General features: G+C 41.1%; 1 protein-coding gene across 3 annotated transcripts in view; it reads right to left on the reverse strand.

The window, feature by feature from the left end:
- Tfb1m (transcription factor B1, mitochondrial) overlaps positions 1-14,749 on the reverse strand; it is a 40,179-nt gene extending 25,430 nt beyond the window's left edge. For all 3 annotated transcript variants that reach the window (XR_005976768.1, XR_005976769.1, XM_041680067.1), the window contains exons 1-3: positions 14,575-14,749; positions 11,657-11,808; positions 158-266 (exon numbers count right to left, since the gene is read on the reverse strand). Coding sequence is in view for 1 of the 3 variants with exons in the window: in XM_041680067.1 (XP_041536001.1) it covers positions 158-266; positions 11,657-11,808; positions 14,575-14,707 (394 nt within the window). In the remaining 2 variants the exon portion in view is untranslated. The remainder of the gene's footprint in view (positions 1-157; positions 267-11,656; positions 11,809-14,574) is intronic.
- Between the last annotated feature and the right edge of the window lie 241 nt (positions 14,750-14,990).

Here is a 14,990-nt window from a genome sequence, read left to right on the forward strand (position 1 = left end):
GTTTTCATATAAATACGTAAAAGGAAGCACTTTATTTGATAGGTGATAGCTGAAGTAAATATCTGTGATATGATCAAAACAAAAACAAACACAGACACACATACCCCTGCCACTTCCACCCACCCACCCGAACAAACCCAAAGGCACTTGCACTTACCTTCGTCCCACTGTCTCCTAATGTGGTCTGGAAAAGCCTTTTCTACCTTGTATGTCAGCACATCTCCATGGACAATCCTCAGTTTCCCCGGTGCTGCATCAGAAAGCATCTAGTTTACAAAAGGTCAATAAAATCAGCTCAGAAACTTCAGGGCAGCAAAAGCATTTAATCTCTGGGAAAAGCAAACACTAGGTGAACCAACAGGACACTGTGCCCAGTGTAACCACTGTGTTTCCGCTTATCACAACAAGGGGAATGTATAGTAGCAGAGACTAGTGTGACAGCTTAGGATTTAAAACATAGCATACCAGTCTATCTTGATAATCAGAATGACTTGTGTTTCTGCACAGTCAGAGTTAACATAACATACGAAGAAACCTTAGAGTGAAATACTGAGATTCAAGAGCAAAGTATATGAAAATGAGTTTGGCCAACTGAGCCTGCATAGCAAATGTACACAGAAGAATCTGCATGTAAACCAAACTGTTAATGGACTCTTCGAGTACATTCAAACTAAGTAGACAGTCCCTTGCTGTGCCAGGCGGCACCTGACAATCTCAGACACTCTGACTCATCCTTGCTTTCCTGAACAGCAGTTACTGTCACTTGAACAGTCCCGCATGCTTCCACACCAGTTACTGCTCAGCTGTTTCTATTTCCAATAGTCTGTTTCCTTTTCTTCTTCAGTCTTTCTTAACACAAAAGACAACAACAAGGACTTGGGACTTAGCTCAGTGATAGAATACTTGTCAGAAATACAATTCTGTGGATTCCACTCCAGACCCACTAAAACAAACTAAAAACAGAACCTTAACGCTCTTAGGCCTTTCCTCCTTAACTTCAGTCCTTAGCATCATATACTAAAAGCCAGCCTTAGCTTAAATGAGCCCAAGGCTGAGCCGAACTGGGTGTGAAGTCCCCCTGCATCCAATACAAAACTTACTTCTTGATATCCTCGGTCAAGTAAAAACCATGCAGCTGAAGACACCTCTGTTTCCACTGTCTCCGACTCTTTTACAGGTCTTTGGGACCCAACTCCCCATACTGGGTCGCCTTGTCCAACCTTAACACATGGGGAGGTGTGTAGTCTTCCTAAAACTTGATACGCCATGCATGGTTGATACTCATGGGAGACCTGCCCTTTCCTAAATAGAAATGGAGGAGTGGCTTGGGGGATGGGAGCAGAGGTGAAATTGGAGGAGGGACTAGGAGGAACGGAGAGAGGGAAAATTGTGGCTGGGTTGTAAAATAAATTTATTAAAAACAAACAACCGTGCAGTCCTGAGCTTACCATGCTGAAAACGCAGGACTGACTGACAGTGAGAAACGTCACTGCTGAGGTAGACTACATGAGAAAGGGTGACCCCTACCACACTCCACACTGCCTCAGTTCACTGCTCGGGGTACCCAGGCTCCAACTCAGTTGCTGAGATTTGAGAAATGGCATAGGGCTTTGTAGGGATGGCCAACAAGTTCATGGAGAATTCTGCCTCTTGGTTCTTCCTCCCTCATGTCCTTTAAGCTCCCCGCCCCAACACTTTCCTTCTGTCCATTTCAAACAACTGCTAGGAAGGTTGAAAGGGGCTCACGGAAGCGAGAGGGAGATTCTTTCCCCTCTGCTTTATCCTGTGTCAGAGAGGAGACCTGAGCCAGGCTATAACACGATGGCTTCCACGTCTGCTCACACTGTGCCACGCCCACAGTTCTTGACAGCACTTGTAACATGCTACGGCAGCAGCACACGTGTAGGTTTCTCTCTCTTGAACAAGTGTGCTGCGTAAGGGAAGATCTGTTTCTTGCCTACTTAATAGAGTCCATAGCGACAGCACTGCACAGCAGGCATAAACACGCCTTTAATAAGCAAAAGAGCGCAGACTACTGCACAGCATCCACGGAGCTGAAGTGACTGTAGATGCGGCTCTCGGAAATCTGTGGGGCAGAGGAATCTGCAGAGATTTACATCAGCAGTAAATGAGGCAAGATTATACAACAGTGTGAAGTGCAGAGGCAGAATGCCTGTTTTAGTAAGAGGGGGCACTTTAAATTTAGGATAGTTAATTTGACATGATTATTTATCAAAAATAATTGCATACCTCTGACATTAATATACTCAGATTATTTTAAGCCATCATGGTTTGATAAAATTTAACTCATCAGTTTCAGATAATATGTTGTAGAAAACAGTTATTTCAAGACACTAAAAACTGAGAGAGTTGTTATGGGATATTTGATAACATTATAAACACAGTGAATTTAATGCTAACATTTACCGATAATGGAGAAGGCTAAGTTTTTTTTCTGCAATTATGCTTCACATAATTAAAACAAAACAAATTAGCATATCAAAAAACAAAGAGGCAGAACTGAAAGCTTCTGTTACACAACGTCAATATATATAAAAAGTAATTAAGTAATTAGTAGTTACAACTAAAGCAAAACAATGTAAACCTGCCTCTCTGTCATTAATTAACATGCTCTGATAACTGTTTGAAATGTTATTTCTCCATACTCTCACATTCACAGCTACACACTAGAGCTGACAGCAATCTACTTCCCTACTACAAAGCTACACACCAGAGCTGACAGCAATCTACTTTCCTACTACAAACCTGCATTTCTAGTCTATTTCTTCCGGACTCCCCTTCAGGTTTAGCACCCAGCCATCACACCCCAAATCCGTCTGTTTCTCCTTGACAACTGTGCAGCTTCAGTTTCGCTCGTCCAACTCCTCATGGTAGAGGGAATGAGCTCATGTATGGGGTGTCTGTGAGGGTGACAAACCACCTGAACTGCCATTATGATTATAGAAAACGCCCCTTTAAACACCTAAAGTGATACTCAGCAACAGCACACAGATTCCCTACCCCATTAGAGAAAATGGAAAAATATTCTCATCAGGTCATGCTATTGTGGGGTGAGAGAAATCACTCTTACGCTTCGAAAACATCCCAAGCATACACTTCAAAACCTGGAGAGGGGTTCAGAGCGCAACCCACTGCTAACAGGTGGGCATCTACACAGCCACTCACAAGCTAGTCTATTATTTTAATGTTGGTTTTCAATATATTCTTCCAAAACGCAATGAGAAATGGCTCTGAGTAAAAGATGTTCACTAAGGCTTAAAAGAGTAGAAAATCAAATCATAAATAAGAGAAGCACACATGTAAAATTGACTGCCGCTAACACTATCAGAAGAACCGCGAGCTTCTGGCTTGCATAATGGCATATACGATTCTTACCCTGTTAGAAGTAATTATACCAAGTCCCCAAGAGAGAAAATGGTTCTTTCCATGTAGATTTTGTAAAAGGTACATGGAACAATGAAATGGCTGTGCCTTTATAAAGGTCAGATAACACAAGCAGAAGCATTTTCCCTCTTATAGCCAGAGCTGTGTGATAGCATTCTGCAGGGAGTGGAACCGTGCTTGAACCAGGTACCTTTTTGGCAACTTAAATTGATGAGAAAAGAACTCATGCAATTCTTGGAACTTAGGCAAAAATTAAAATTTCCTCGAGAACAAAAAGAACTATATCAAATAGCTATTTGGTAGGTTTCCTGCCACCTTCTCACAGTAAGGGGCTCAGAGCAGCCAACACTATATGAGCTAAGCATAATTACCTTCTTCCTAATTTGTCATACAATAGAACCCAAATACCACTGAAACAAATACTAGCAGAAGGGCTAGGCAAAACTCTAAAGCAAACACTAGAATGATGTGGGATTCCCCTCTGTATGCTGCAAATGTGTTTTGTTACCATTGGTTCATAAAGAAGCTGCTTTGGGCCTATGGCAGTGTAGGATAGAGCATGGCGGACTTTCCAAGCAAAGCTAAAGGTAAAAAGAAGGCAGAGTCAGGGAGACTCATGTAGCTCCCTAAGGAGACAGATGCCGGATCCTTACCAGTATGTCATAGCCTCTTGTTGATACATACATTAGCAGAAATGGGTTAATTCAAGATGTAAAAGCTATGCCTGCATTATTGACCGAAGTGTGTTGCAATTAATATAATTTCTGTGTGATTATTTTGGGTCCGGGCAGCTGGAAAACAAATGAGCAGCTTCCTACTACACTGGAAGAATCATATAATATGGGATATGATAAACAGAAAGTTAGAAAGTTAAAAAATGTATTGTTTTGAAGAATGTCAAAATAGATGAAGTCCACTATTATGAAGCAACTTAAGTGGATGCTATAATACCTGCTTTTTAAAGGAGAATATGGCTCCAGAGTTGGCGCTTGCTTCTCAAGCAGGGCAGAAGAAGCGGTAGTAGAAGCTTGTTTGCCCAGCCCCATCACGGACTCAAGGATACATGTGACTAGGTAAATTTCCTTGGCAGTGCTGAACCTTCGTGTGTCAGCAGGTGTGGAAAGGAAAGGCGAAGCTGGAGAAATTTCAGCAGTAAACTGGGGTCAAGGGCTAGCACAGCTCGCATCTGCACGCCAGCCTCTGTCATTTTTCAAACCGGGAGCTTTCTGCCATGCCTATTACAAAAAGCCTGAGACAAGACTAAAATAGTCAATGATTCCCTTTGTGGCTCTAAAATTCTAGTAAGCACAGAACAAATCGGTTGAGAAGAACCCTTGAGCTTCCTACCCTAAAATGGGTAATGAGACACCAGACATATTCTCCTTCCCTAAACCCTAAGTGAAATATGCATACAAAAAGAATTTTCAGGCTTTTGTGTGTACTTTACATATTAAACACTCAGACTGTGCTTATACCATAAAATCAATTTGAATAAATTTGCTATGATGTGCCATACAAGTATAATTTCTGAGCACAATGAAATGAGAATAATAGAAAGCTATATGGAAAAATGCAAATTAAATGATGGATTTCTAAATAGCCCACAAGTCAAATACAAATCAAAAGAAACACAGAGGTTAAAAGGAAAATTTGAATATCTTTTGAAATGTTTAACTTTAGTATCTCAAAAGCGGCTGTGAAACAGAGCACTCAGCGGTCAAGTCTTCATAAACATCAGCTATTATAGTTGTTAATGGGTGGCACAAATGAGAACGAGACAAATTACTTTTAATGGAATTAAAGAAAAAACACATGACACTTCAAAATTTGTGGTTTTCTGACAAAGCAGAAATTTACAGTATTAATCTTTAAGACAAAAGAAAAAGCTTGGGACCAGTGACTCGGGTTCCACCTTACTGTAGCCATAGAGAAAGCAGAACAAACAAACCCAAGATAAACAGAGATTTCAGAGCAGATGCCAACAGTGAAAACACAACAGTCAAAGAAAATAAAGCTGTATTTTAGTAATCAATAAAGTCAACTAATCTATAATCAGATCAATCAGAAAATAAAGGTATACATAAATGACCTGTATCATAAAAAGGAGAGGTGGCATTACTAAAGATTGGTTGGGCTAACACTAAAAAAACAAATAAATACAAGTCACCATATTAACAGACTCAAAAAGAAAACCATTTCAATAAAACTAGGAAAAGGAATTTTTTTTTTGCAAATTCAATATTCATTGATTGATTATAAAAACGAAAACAGCATCCCTTAGCAAACTAGGAGCAGAAGAGACCCCCCCTTTGCTGGAGGTGACCTGGAAAATCCCCATAATCACAGCAGTAAAGGCTGAATGTTCTCCAGAGTCAGAGCAAGGCAAGGCTGTGCACTCCGACTCCTGTCCCCAGTCAGCGACAGACAAAAAACACACGCAAAGGGATTGCCTAGAATGGAGGAGGCAGAGCTGTTTTTATTTAATGACATGGTAATACAGACATAAAATAATAAGAGATCTACAAAGCAGCCACTGATAAATGAGTTTAGTAAGTTTCAGGATACAAAGTCAGCATTCAATAAATCAATGGCAACAGCCCACTGGAAAGTAAAAAAAAAACTAGAATCATGTACAAGAGCATTGGAATGCATGCAATTCTCAAGGGTAAATCTGGTGTGTGCAAAATTTGCACAGGAAGAAGTATAAAAACAGTGTCAAGAGAAAACAAAAATAAGTTTATATACAATATTCATAGGTCAGAAGATTTTTTATTACTGAATTCCCACCTAAATTAATTTTTAGTTTTAACCTAATCTCAATCAAAAGACAACGTACATAACCAGTGGAATGAACTGGACTCCAATATCAGCATCAAGGGGACAATTTTACAAGCAGACAGCTACAAATGAGAGAGAGAGAGAGAGAGAGAGAAAAGAGCAATAGAATCTGAATCTCTGAGCTTTTACCTAGCCCCAACACACAAAAACCGAGTCAATTAACAAAGATCTAAAGTTAAAAGCTAAAACAATTAAAACACAAATACAGGAAAATTTTGTTTGTTTGTTTATAGCCCTGCCTGTCCTGGAACTCACTCTGTAGACCAGGCTGACCTTGAACTCCAAGATCTGCCTGCCTCTGCCTGGCATATTTATTTATTTATTTATTTATTTATTTATTTATTTTAAAGTCTTAGTAATTGGTTTTCACAAATATTCTAAAAATATGACACAAAATCGTATTTAAAGGAAAAAGCTGACAAATTTTGTACTTAGTAAAAGTTATATTTCTTTTCATTCGACATTGTCAAGAAAATGGAAAAAGAAGCCATAATTGAGAAAATATCAGCACAGCATGTGCCGGATACATAAACAGTGCTCTAGATTTAACCAGACAAATTGACCGCCACTAAAAAGCAAAACTACCTAAATAACTCCTCAAATAAGCACAGGTGAGGAGGAAGCGATATGCGCAATCATCAGCACTGGGGAAATGCTAGCAGACCCACAAGAAACCACTACCTACAAGTCAGAAGGGTTCAAACAAAGACAACACACCAAAAGCTCACTGCACCAGGGAGTGCAAGCACACACAGCAACTGCCACTCCGCTACATCTGGTCAGAGTGGAAAATAGGATAGCTACCTTAACAGTCTGGTAGTTTTGCAACATAAAATAGCATAGGCAGGACATCAGACCATATACCCCTCGGTCTTCACTGGAGAATAGTAAAAGCATGCATTTACAAAACAGCTGCATGCGAATATTCAAATGGCCTGCTGTGCAGTTGCTAACAAAGCCCATCAAAAGGTGAGTATCTACAAAATTCGTATATTTACACAGTGGACTGTTTATACAGCATCAAACACAGAAAGCTACTGATAAATACCTCAGGATGTGTGAAAATAATTATTCTGAGAAAAAGCACAAATATATACAGCAATAACTACAAAGTATGTACAAAATTATTAGTTATATATAAGTCTAAAAAAGAGGAGAAAAATCTTGCTCTTGATCAGCTATCCAGGGATAAGCAAAGGGAGGAAGAAGAAATCCATTACAAGGAACAAGTCCTTCTCACGACCATGTTTATCATCTTTAGTGTGAGGACAAGACCATAGCATGTCAGTAATTAGAGTATTTCCACAAGTGTGGTTTATGAAGCCTCAATAAAATTGCAATAAACCTGTAAAACAAAGTATTTACTGGACAATGCTTCTGAAATATTAGCTATCATTATAATTACTAATGTATGAAAGAAAAGAAATTTAAGAAGAATCTGGACTCAAAGAGAGGCATGTTTCTGACATTATCTCCAGCTTCGAGCTCTCTGAGACATAAAATCTCCTTACTCCCCTTCATAGAGAATCCTTAGTCACAAAAACAGAAGAAAAACAAACGACTGTAATGAGGAAGAACTGTACAACGTGAGTGGTACGTTACCAGAAAGCAGTTTGCTATCAGCAGTGGCCTGGATCAATCTTAAATCACCAGAGATGCTTAAGACATGGAAGCAATAACTTGATGTTAATAAAGATTCACTGAAATCACGCATGGTGGTGCACACTTTTGAATCCAGCACAGGCAGGCAGGTCTTTGAGTTCAAGGCCACCCTGGCCAACAAAGTTCTAGGCCAACCTGAACTACACAGAGCAATCCTATCTTGGAAAACAAAAAGCAAAACAGAAAGATTTACTGAATAATTCCAAGTGTCAGGCATCCACTAAACACTAAACAATTCTACAAAAAAATGAGGCAAAATGTCACTTTCCACCTATGGGCACACTCAACACAGAGTCTAAGCTAATCCTGGCAGCCAGAAGTGAACAGGAGTGTTCCTTGCCACAAAAATCACCTACGCTGCTTCCACACACTGAATGGGTTTACGTACCTTTCCAATACACAGAAGGGACGTTATGTGCATCACTTGGTACCCTCTTCCCCTACAGCTGTCTCATGATTATGTTGTAACAACTGAATCCAGCTACAGATGGCAGACTTTCATCCAGAGATATTTTATAAATTATTACACTTTCTTTAAAAAATAATTCTATTAGCTTAGAAATCACTAAAATGGAATCCTTAAAATATATCACCCTATTTCTGCTTTTACTCAATTTTATGATTAATTTAGGACATCTAATAGAGCACAGCTTTACATATTGAAACATTCTTTACGGGAAAAAGAAGCCTAGTTGATAATTTAGTACCTATCATTTCTTTTTAAGGCAAGTTCCTTTCTCACAAAGAAGACACTAAGAATTCATTTTGCTGCTTGTGAAACAGGTAAGAAATCAAATGTACATTTCCTGTGATTTATCCTGAATTATCTTTGATATTAAAAAGTATAAAACCTCTTAATAACCAATGTTACTATTTGCTTTGACTATCCAATGACATTTAGTCAGCTGCTATAATAACACACAGTCACAGATGACTCCATTTCCCACACGAGACACTGCTTTGTGGCACTGTCAAATGCGGATATAGATACAGAGGAATAAAGACTCAGATCTTTATCCTTGTGCCACTTACATTCTAAAGGGGCAAGACCAACAACAAGAGCAATACAGATACAGTGTGGCCAGTTTTGAAAAATTTAACAAAACAAGGTAAAGAGTTGTTAGGAGGCAGGGACTCCAGGGAGGGTGTTGGAGGAAAAGAGGAGGGTGGTGGCTGCCCCTTTGGTCTTCACACATCTTTAATGAACAGAGGATAATGTATAAATTAATGTGGAATTACCACAGATTTTATTCATCTGATTAATGGGGAAGATGCATCACAGACAGGAAATATGAAAGTGAAGCTAATGCTCTCCGTGTCCGCTAAGGACTAAAGGAACAAACACAAAGAGCACAGCAGTTGTCACCAGATGATCCCACCAAGATCAATACTCCTGCTTCCACTGCCAACGGGGACGTGGTTCTTAAAGCAAACAAAACCAAACCCCACACCACTAAGTTTCACATATGGTCCAGAACACTTAGCATGTATCACTCTCAGAATTAAGTCAGCAATCTGAAATGAATTCGGACGGGCAAAACTAGATACAAGTCAGTGTCAGGCAATTATCTCACACATGAAAACCAGACAAAGCCAGATGAGAAAAATGAAAAATGAGAAAACTAGTTTTCTAAAGCAGTGGCCACAAAATGCTGTGAAATAATCCTTCTGTACACTGTAAATATGTATTGTTCTCGGTATTAATGAAAAGCTGATTGGCTGATGGTTAGGCAAGGTTTTAGGGGCAGAGAGAGGGTGGAGCCAGAGGAGTCGCCATCCAGACATGGAGAAGAAACAGGAGGTGCAAGATGAAAGAGAGGTAAGGCCATGTGGCAGGATGTAGATTAATATAAATGGGTTAATTTAAGTTGTAAGAGTTAGCTAGTAACAAGTCAGAGCTATTGGCACTTATAATTAATAAATTTCCGTGTGGTAATTTGGGAATGACTGCTGAGACACTCCGCCTACAATAAAATCCTATATTTTATTATTGTTTTGGTTTTGTTTTGCTTTTGAGACAAAGTTTCTTTGTGTATCCCTGTCTTGGAACTTGATCTGTAGACCAGATTGGTCTTGAACTCAAGAGATCACCTGTGGTTAAAGGTGTGCAACACCATTGCCCGACTAAAATGCTACATTTTATTTTATTGGGGGTTTCTCAAGATAAAGTTCTCTGTGTAGCTTTGGAGCCTGTCCTGGCACTCACTTTGTAAACCAGACTGGCCTCAGACTCACAGAGATCTGCCTGCCTCTGCCTCCTGAGTGCTAGGATTAAAGGCATGTGCCAACACGCCAAGCTAAAATCCTAGATTTTAACAAGATTTCTCCAACTATTCTAACATATACAGATAAGTATTTGAACATACTATTTTAAAACTATTTTTTTCTTTTTTTTAAAAGTAGAAGAACAGTGGGTAATTTTATTGTTCTGTTAAAGTCACTTAATAAATTGCTACTCAAATGGGTCTAAAGCTCAAGGCTCTTTTAAAGTTTGAGAATTACATAGGAATCAAAGGCCAGTCCTCAAGAGACTCTTTTGAGAAATTTCTTTAAAAGATTCCTGATATGATCTGTCCCATTGTTTGCCAATGCTTTAAAAACTCCACATCCCCCTTATTTCAAACTCTTTGTAGGAGGGAGGCCGCTAGTTAGTTCCCAGCTGTTTAGCCCTGAAATAATCATACAGAAACCATATTAATTAAATCACTGCTTGGCCCATTAGCTCTACCTTCTTATTGGCTAATGCTTACTTTTTTTTTTTTTTCCATGACAGGGTTTACTCTGTAGCTTTGGAGATAACTCTTACATATTAATTTAACCTATCTCCATTAATCTGTGTATCACCACATGGCTGTGGCTTACTGGATGAAGGTCCTAGAGTCTGTCTCTGGTGGTGGCTCCATGGCTTCTCTCTACCTTTCTCCCAGCATTCCATTTAGTTTTCCCCACCTAGTTCTGTTCTTCCCTGCCACAGGCTCAAAGCAGTTCTCTATTTATTAACCAATAAAAGCAACACATAGACAGAAGGACCTCTCACACCAACCCTCAAACCTGTCTCCTTTAATTTCCACTTACTTGTCTTATTCTTTTCCTACAATAACCAAGACAGGTCTTTACTCCACTGCTAACCAGTGATGGGCAAACTGAAGACACTCACTCTGGATTCTCACAATTCAGGTGACAAATCCCCAGACCTTAATCTTCCCCATAAGAGGACCCGCGTCTCTGCAAGTCTCACTCAAACCTCATCTATGCATAAAAATTCTCTTGTAAAAGTGCTTGAACTCTTGATGAGGCCCCAGCATGTATCTTGTTCATCTTTTATGTGTGAAAATACTTTTTGGAACCTAAAGTTCTCCAAAGTAAAAGCAATTGGTCATTATTGACATTTATTTTTATTTATTTCTATAGAACTGGACCATAATATGCACAGCTTAGAAATAAACAAAACCATAGAAATGATTAGTTTATTTAGCATCTATGTGTAAAGACCATGTGGTATTCCTGTAAATCACAGTTTTCTAGACTTCTCTAGATGACAGAACTCTAACTTGTGGGCTAGGACCTGGAGAGCTGCAGCTTGAGAACTGCCTGCAGAGGCCTCAGTCACCTCGGGGACTTCAGACCACGGCCTAAGATTTCACTCAGTCTTGAGAACTGCCTGCAGAGGCCTCGGTCAACTCGGGGACTTTAGATCATGGCCTAAGATTTGACTCAGTCTTGCTAAAAAAGACACTTTAAGTCATCTCACCTGTAATCCAGGAATAAATCGAGTGTCCTTTTCAACCACCAGAAGTTCAGCAACATTGGCATTGAGAATGGATCTTGTGATTCCCCCAGGCCCGGGGCCCACTTCATAAACATAAACATCTTCTAGATTGCCAGCTTTCCTTACGATTTTGTCTAAAAAGAAAAGAGTTCACTTTATTATCACGGCAACTTTCCTAAGAATATCCAACAGTTGCTATTAATTATTTAGCTCTCACTCTGAACACATAATATTCTACATCACTGTACTGCACCAGTATTCTGACAATACTGCATTTTCTTTCTCCACCTAACCAATCAATTCCTAAGACTGGCTAGATGACCAGGCGGCACTTCACTATAGCCCTGCGACATCAAATAGCTGATTATTTTCACATTCATCCTCCCATTGTCATCAGCAAAAATCCAAAGGAGGATGCAGACATCCCTGTTTTCCCCCAGAGTTATTTGGAGGTCAGGATGACAATCACAACCAATGCCAACTAGACTCTGAAATTTGAATTCTTGATTGTTTCCGGAAAAAGGTTTGGATTTACAACTTGAAATTTTAAGGCCTTCAACACACATGTTGAGAAGAAACTACTATTGCTTCAGTTTGTCAAGGTAGCAGAAGCTAAGACATCACAGGACAGGGTAGACTAAGGGTTCACTGCAACTCATCACTCTGTGAAACACAATGGAGCGCCCTGGACACTGGAAATTTTACCACTGAAAACACGCCACTGCATACGGACACTGCACAGCTCCAGGATGGATACTGATGATCAATTTAGGTAAACTTAAAAGCAAAATGTTGCTTACCCACTACCAAATAAGTCCAGAAAGGGAATCAGCACCCCCCAACCGGCTGTTTTGGGTGACATATTCACATTCTCTTACAATTCTATTATCATTTATCTGAACTACACATCAAACATCATGAAGAAAAGCAAATGGCAGAGAGGAATTCCACCCCAGGTGTGGCTTCCAAAACCAATCCTTGTTTTGTTACAGATTACCAATTGTTCTCTCAAAGGGATGGAGAATAATTTATTCAGAGGGAGAACTACGAACTTCATATTCTGTTTTAAAACCGGAAAGCGTTCCTCATTATCCGGACTAGCTGAACATAGCGGACAATGAGGAATACTGAGAATTCAAGAACAATTGCAGTGGGTTTTTGATCCTACTGCACGTACTGGCTTTGTGGGAGCCTAGGCAGTTTGGATGCTCACCTTACGAGACCTGGATAGAGGTGGGCAGTCCTTGGGCTTCCCACAGGTCAGGGAACCCTGATTGCTCTTCGAGCAGATGAGGGAGGGGGAATTGATCGGGGGAGGGGGAGGGAAATGGGAAGCGGTTGTGGGGACGAGGCAGAAATCCTTAATAAATAAATAAATTAAAAAAAAAAAAAATAAAACCGGAAAGCGGCAACAGGTGGGGTGGTGGTTTCATTCCTAAGCCCCACAGGAACACTTAAATACACCCAGATGCCAAAGATGCAGCGTCAAATCCCTAAGTCTGAGTTTCAAACTCGCTCCACCCGAGCTCACCAGAACAAGTACCTTTATCTCCTTTCACTTCGGTTCCCATAAAAAGGAGTGGATAAAGGAACCCTAGAACCTGGAACTTACTCCGGGGGAGGCACGAGAGAACGCAAATTAAATGGCTGGGGGAGTAATCAATCTGACAGAGGCTTGGGGTCCCTACGGAGCAGCCACTAACTGAGTGAGCACGGTGGCACGGGCTTATGATTTCAGCATTTGGCAGGTGAGGGCAAGATGATTAGCAAGGCTAAGTCACGTGCTGCAGCTTAGCCACAGAAGGCTGTCTTAAAAAACAAAACAAACAAAAAAACCAAACCAAGCTGTATTTTAGCAGAGAATGGTGCTTTCTATTTACTATTTGCTTATGGCTGGGAGAGGATAGTATTAGCTATCGCTGGAACCAAAGAATCTAACAGAGGGTGATCTTAGGTTCTTGTTGACCTTTTAATCAACTATAGGCTGAGAAAACTTAGGGGGGTTAACTGTTTTGCCTACATTAATTTAATATTGTTACAGAGAGAAGAAAGGCTCCAAGTTCGAGAAACAAACTATTCATTTATGCCTTGTGGTCCATGCATCATGTAATCAAAGTTGATTGTTTGGGGGGGGTGTCCCTTTTAAACGTAGGAAGAGGGGAAAAATTTTAGTACTCCGTCAATTAGTGCCCTTATTTGCAACCATATTCTCACAATCACACCTTGCAGAAAGCATCATTAACATGTGGAGGTAGGGAAATCAACAAACAACTGTGAAAACTCAACAAAACTTGGGTGTCAGACTGGTGACCTTCACCCTATGTAAATTTCACCGTATAAAAGTGACTTTTAAGAGGCACGAAGAGGTCAATTTACTAAACTGCAAACTCAAGGCTGTTGCAGTATCATAGTCAAGCGTTGGCACAAGGTAGCTGTTTGCACTGTTTGCTTAGTATGCATTTACATAGCGAACAGCCATTTCCTAGAGGGAGTCTTAGACTCAAGAAGTGAACATGTATCCTATTCACTATTTCGGATTACGGTTTTGAAATAGGGTCTCTCTGTCTCTAACTGGCGGCAATCCTCCTGCCTCTGGTCCCCAAGTGCTGAGAAACTACCTGGCGCAAGCTAATGACGGACAGATTGGGAACAGGGTAAAGAGAAACACTAAATTAAATCCCGCTCAGTATAAAGAGCGCGGGAAGCAACTCCGACAGGTAGAGCCGTCCACCGCGGAGCGTCGCCTCGGCCCGAGGCTTCACGTCGCGCTCCCGGGCTCCAGGAGCAGCGAGCTCCGAGCTGTCGGGGGAGCGCTTGACTGATAACCGCCCGTCCAGCCCGGCTCCAACACCCGCCCGTGCCCCTCGGGAACTCCCGGGGCGAACTGACGACTCCGCCACCTGTCAGCCTCAAGTCCAGGAGGAAATTCTGGGAGAGCTGCTTCACCGCTCGCAGTCCGAACAACTTAATGATCTCCCGAATGGTGGGCAACGGGGGAAGGCGGAAAGAGCCAAGCTTCCCCGCGGAAGCCATGAGGCCGACACGCGCAGCCCGGCCCCCGCGCCGCGGCTTGAAGGTTCCACCCCGCGATGGCCCGCCTCCGAGGCCGTTTTATTGGTTGAAGAAACCTACCGGAAATGTGACGAATACTAACAGGAAGTCTGTCAGTACCGGGAGACTACAACCACGTCCGTCAGAGAGCGGTGCAGGCTGGGTGCGGAGAGGGGCGGAGTCTGAGGGTGGACGTGTCTGGTGGGCGTGGCCTTGTAGCCCTGCCTCTGGGAGGCTCCATAGGCCTTTCAAGGTCTAGACTTTC

This window comes from Microtus oregoni, unplaced genomic scaffold, assembly GCF_018167655.1.
Source record: "Microtus oregoni isolate MIOR12 unplaced genomic scaffold, Mior012 000033F_ref0000390, whole genome shotgun sequence".
Classification (NCBI taxonomy): Eukaryota; Metazoa; Chordata; class Mammalia; order Rodentia; family Cricetidae; genus Microtus; species Microtus oregoni.